The following is a 6000-nucleotide window of genomic DNA, read 5'->3' as shown; positions in this document are numbered from 1 at the left end:
TGTTTTTATTGAGTACACAACAAATGCTAGTCTCTGCTCAGAACATTTGATGAACACCATTTCTGTATCTATAAGGAACTAGGGAATATTTGCCACTATTTTGATGCCAGTCACCCAGCCAGAACACCAAATGAATTCTTATGAATATTCTAAAGCATAATGAGGAAGGGGTCTTAGACTGTATGCAAGCATCCTTGATTAGTGTTTTCCCCACTGGGAGTCACCCTCCCCACAAGCTTACAACCAGAAAGGAAGAGAAGCAGGAAAAAAGAGGAAGAGTCAAGATACAGTCCTGAGAAAGTCACAAAAATTTGGGCAGTGGCACTCCATAGATGTTTCGAAATGACAATAAACATCAGGGGAGGGCCAAAGGAATGGAGTGGTAGGAGCCAGCCCTGTCCATTTCCTGGCCCCTCCCTGCACATGTGTTTCTGCCCAGCCTTTAAGCTTTGGGGTAAATGATAGACAGGAACTATAGACCCACTGACTTAAGGGAAAGTGAAAAGGAATGACTGGTGAGTTAAAAAGCATGCAAACATACTAGGCTACACTACTGGCAAGTGGGTAGCAACTGGCCTAGCCTGAGTACTTCTTTTCAAGGCTCCCTTCCCCCCTCTTTCCCACCCTCTCTAATCTGCCAGAGCTCAAGGTTTGAGGCAGTGATCAAGCTCCATGGCATAAGAATTGGTGTTCCTCATGATGCTCTCCACCAACATGACAGGCTTGGGGTTTCTTCCAGCAAAGCAAGAGAGCCAGGTGCAGATCAACATGGCTGCAGCTGCTCCGCCGCCAGCACAGTAATAGGCCCAGCCAAGCCGACAGGTACCTGTAGAAATGGACAGAGACATGAGGGTCGGGTTGTTTTCTCATATGTTCTCTTTGAGATGTTGGGGTTAAAGTGAGAGTAGGAAACAGTGAATGTGACTGGGCTTACTCTTTTCTCCTTTCCCCCTTTGCTAATGGCTGATGTTAGCTTAGGAAGAGGTTATAAAATTTTATTCTGTTACAGTCGGAACCTGGGGGTGGTGGGGGTGGTGGCAGTGATGGTGATGCTAATGACAATGATGACAAGGACAACTTGATCAAGTGTCAAGAACTATGCTAAGCTCCTTAGACATATATCATTGATTATTAAAGTGACTGTATGAGATAGGTATTTTATTATCTCTGTTTTATACAAGATGAGGCAACCAAGGCACAGGTTAAGTCAACTGTGAAAAATCACACATATAGAAAGTGGTAGAGTCAGGACATAAGCCCTAACTCATCATAAATCTAAAGCACCACACTTCTAACCATGCTGATATACTACAGTGCACGGACTGTTTACAAAGAACTATATCCTGCATCATCAGGAAATTTGCAGGCAAAATCAAATCTCTTGCTCCTTACTACATGTCTCTATCTTAACATAACCTTTCAATATCCAGGGAGGAAATATGCATTGGAATCAAGGCCAAGCTTCTAAGGGGGCAGTTTCAGTTTGAGAGATAATGGGAAAGGTCACCTGCTCGAAATCACCCACCCCACTTCCTATCATTCATTCTACCAGAGGTAGATTCTTTCCTTTGAAGCATTTGTGTTTTTTTCAGAGATCTGTCAGAAAACATCAATGCCCAAAGAAAGAAAGAGGGCTACTATATTACAAGGGATCAAAGGACCAACTAACTGCTAAAGTCAAGTGCTTAAGCATTACAGGAGTCCAGAAATTGGAGTGGAAGCCCAGGGATACAAAATTGCAGAGGAATCCTGAGAAAAATGGTAGGTAGAGACTTTCACCTACCTCACAGTATTGTAGAAAGCGCATCCTCTCTATAGTCAGTCAGGTGGGGATGTTAAGACTGATCTTCATGACAATTTACTTTTTTATTGAAGTATAGTTGATTTATAATATTATATTAGTTTCAGGTATACAGCATAGTGATGCAGTACTTTTATCACTCCAGATTATACCCCATTAAAAGTTATTATAAGATAATGGCTATAATTTCCTGTGCTATACAATATATCCTTGTTGCTTACCTACTTTATATATAGTAGTATATATCTATCTCTTAATCCCATACCACTATCTTGTCCCTCCCCACTGGTAATGGTGAGTTGGTATTCTATATCTGTGAGTCTGTTTCTGTTTTGCCAAATATCTACATTTGTTTTATTTTTTAGATTCCACATATAAGTGATATTATGTACAGTATTTGTCTTTCTCTGTCTGACTTATCTCACCAAGAATAATATTCTCTAGGTCTGTTCACATTACTGAAAATGGCAGAATTTTCAGATGGTAGTTCTATTTTTAGTTTTTAAGGAGACTCCACACTGTTCTCCATAGTGGTTGCACCAATTTACATTCCCACCAACAGTGTATGATGGCTCCTTTTCCTCCATATCCTCACCAACATTTGTTATTTGTAGACTTTTTGATGACAGCCATTCTGACAGGTGTGAGGCGATATCTTACTGTTTTGATTTTAATTTCTCTGATAATTAGTGATGTTAAGCATGTTTTCATGTGCCTGTTGGTCATCTGTATATCTTCTTTGAAAAAAAATGTGTATTCAGATCTTCTACCCATTTTTTGATTGGGTTGTTTCTTTTTCTAATTTTGAGTTGTATGAGCTGTTTGTATATTTTGGATATTAACCACTTGTAGGTCCTAATATTTGTGAATACTTTCTTCCATTCCATAGGTTGTTCTTTTGTTTGGTCAATGGTTTCCTTTGCTGTGTAGATGCTTTTAAGCTTAATTAGGTCCCATTTGTTTATTTTTGCTTTTATTTCTATTGCCTTGAGAGATAGATCCAAAAAATATTGCTACAATTTATGTCAAAGAGTGTTCTCACTGTGTTCTCTTCTAGGAATTTTATGGTTTCAGGTTCAACATTTAGATCTTTAATCCATTTTGACTATTTTTGTATATGGTGTGAGAAATCTTATGGTTTACATGTAGTTTTCCAGTTTTCCCAGCACCACTTATTGGAGACTGTCTTTTCTCCATTGTGTATTCTTGCCTCCTTTGTTGTAGATTAATTGACCATAAGTGAGTGGGTTTATTTCTGGGTACTCTATTGTGTTCCATTGATCTATGTGTCTGTTTTTGTGCCAGTATCATGCTGTTTTGATTACTATATCTTTATAGTATAGTCTAAGATCTGGGCGGGTTATACCTTAGAGTGTGCTCTTTTTTCTCAAGATTGTTTTGGCAATTTGGAGTCTTTTGTGACTCCATATGATTTTTAGGATTTTTTTGTTCTAGCTCTGTGAAAATGTCATGGGTAATTTGATAGAAATTGCAATAAACATGCAGATTGCTTTGGGTAGTTTGGCCATTTTAACAATATTAATTCTTCTAAACCCAAGAGCATGAGATATCTTTATGTTAGTTTGTATCATCTTCAATTTCCTTCATCAGTGTTATAATTTTCAGAGTATAGGTCTTTCACCTCTTTGGTTAAGTTTACTACTAAGTATTTTATTTCCTTTTGATGTAATTTTAAAATGTACTTTTTAAACTTTCTCTTTCTGATAGTTCATAAACAATGTGTAGAAAAGCAACTGATTTCTATATATTAATCATGTGTCCTGCAACTTTACTGAATTCAATTATTCTAATAGTTTTTTGGTGGAGATTTAAGGATTTTCTATATATAGTATCATGTCATCTGTAAATAGTGACAGTTTTACTTCTTCCCTTCCAGTTTGGATGCTTTTTATTTCTTTTCTTGTCTGTTTGCTGTGGCTAAGAGTTCCAGTACTATGTTAAACAGAAGCAGCAAGGGTGAGCATCCTTGCCTTGTTCCTGAATTTAGAGGAAAGGCTTTCAGCTTTTTACTATTGGGTATGATGGTAGCTAAGGGTTTGCCATAAATGGCCTTTATTATGTTGAGATATGTTCCCTCTATACCCACTTTGATGAGAGTGTTTGATGAATAGGTGTTGAATGGATATTGAATTTTGTCAAATTTTTTTCTGCATCTATTGAGATGATCATGTAATTTTTATCCTTTTTATTAATTTGTGTATCACATTGATTGATTTGTGAATATTGAAGCATCCTTGCATCCCTGGAATAAATCCCACTTAATCATAGTGAATGATCCCTTTTATATATTGTTGGATATCGTTTGCTAATATTTTGTTGAGATTTTTGCATTTGTGTTCATCAAAGATATTAGCCTGTAATTTTCCTTTTTTGTAGTTGTCTTTGTCTGCTTTTGGTATCAGGGTAATGCTGGCCTCATAGATTGAATCTGGAAGTGTTCCTCCTCTTCAACTTTTTTGAATAGTTTGAGAAGCATAGGTATCAGCTTTTCTTTATATGTTTGGTGGAATTTCCATGTGAAGCTGTCCAATCTTGCACTTTTTTCTTTTTAATTTTTTGGGGGGAGGGGGAGACAAGGGAGGTAGAGGTTTTATTTATTTATTATTTAGATGGAGGTACTGGGGATTGAACCCAGGACCTTGTGCATGCTAAGCATGAGTTCTACCACTGAGCTACACCCTCCCTCCCCCCAAGTCCTGCATTTTGGTTGCAGAAAGTTTTTTTTTAATTACAAATTCTATTTGACTATTAGTGATCAGTCTGTTCATATTGTCTGTTTCTTCTTGATTAAATCTTGGCAAGTTGTATGTTTCTGGAAATGTGTCTCTTTCTTCTAGGGTGTCTAATTTGTTGGCATATAATTATTCATATTATTCTCATTTTTTTTTGTCTCTCTGTGGTATTCATTGTTATTTCTCCTCTTTCATTTCTTATTTTATTTGTGTCCTCTCTTTTCTTCTTGGTGAGCCTAGGTAAAAGTTTATCAATTTTGTTTATCTTTTAAAATAATCAGATCTTGTTTTCATTGATCTTTTCTATTTTTTAAAGTCTCTATTTTATTTATTTCCTCTCTGATCTTTATTATTTCCTTCCTTCTGCTGACTTTGGCTTTTGTTTGTTCTTTTTTTCTTTTTCTAATTCCTTTAGGTGGTAGGTTTGGTTGTTTATTTGAAAATTTTCTTGTTTCTTGAGGAAGACCTATATGGCTATGAACTTCCCTCTTAGAACACCTTTTGCTGAATCTCATGGATTATGGAGTATTGTGTTTCCATTTCCATTTGTCTTGAGGTGTTTTCTGACTTCCTCTTTGATTTCTTCATTGACCCACTGGTTTTTTAGTAGCATATTGTTTTTGTCTCCACATGTTCTTGTCCCATTTTTATTCCTATAACTGATTTTGAGTTTTTTATAACTGATTCTGAGTTTTATATCATTGTGGTATAATTTCCATCCTCTTGAATTTGTTGAGGCTCATTTTATAACCTAGAATGTGATCTATCCTGGAGAAAGTTCCAAGTGCACTTGAAAAGAATGTGTTCTGCTTTTTTAGAGGTAGTGTCCTGTTGATATCAATTAAGTTCAACTGGTCTATTGTGTCATTTAGGATCTCTGTTGCCTTATTGATTTTCTGTCTGGATGATCTATCCATTGATGTTAGAGGGGTGTTAAAGTCTCCTACTATTAATGTGTCATTGTCAATATCTCCATTTATGTCTGTATTTGCTTCATATGTTTAAGTGCTCCTGTATAGGGTGTGTACATGTTAACAAGTGTAATATCCTCTTCTTGTATTGATCCTTTTATCAATATATAATGCCTTTGTTTGTCCTTCACTATAGACTTAGTTCTAAAGTCTGCCTTGCCTGATAAGTGTATTCCTACCCTGACTTTCTTGTCATTTCCATTTGCATAAAATATCTTTTCCCTTTGTCCCCCTTTCAATCTGCATGTCTTCTGCCCTGAAGTGAGTCTTTTTTAGGCAGTATATTGAAGAATATTGTTTTATTTTTATCTAGTCAGCCACCCTATGTCTTTTCATCAGAGCATTTAGTCTATTGACATTTAAAGTAATTATTGATACATATGTACTTATTGCCATTTTATTCCTCATTTTCAGTTGTTTTTTGCAATTCTTCTTTGTCCATTTCTTCTTTTTGTTTTTCTCATTGTGGTTTGGT

The 6000-nt window shown here is 36.1% G+C and overlaps 1 protein-coding gene across 1 annotated transcript in view; it reads right to left on the bottom strand.

The window, feature by feature from the left end:
• LHFPL1 (LHFPL tetraspan subfamily member 1) overlaps positions 1–6000 on the bottom strand; it is a 41016-nt gene continuing 35016 nt past the window's right edge. The window contains exon 3 of the mRNA XM_031675281.2: positions 1–826. Within this exon, the coding sequence (XP_031531141.1) occupies positions 645–826 (182 nt within the window). The 3' untranslated portion in view covers positions 1–644. The remainder of the gene's footprint in view (positions 827–6000) is intronic.

This window comes from Vicugna pacos, chromosome X (assembly GCF_048564905.1).
Source record: "Vicugna pacos chromosome X, VicPac4, whole genome shotgun sequence".
NCBI classification, from domain to species: Eukaryota; Metazoa; Chordata; class Mammalia; order Artiodactyla; family Camelidae; genus Vicugna; species Vicugna pacos.
The sequence above is the reverse complement of the archived record's forward strand: the minus strand, read 5'-3'. Positions and strand labels throughout refer to the sequence as shown.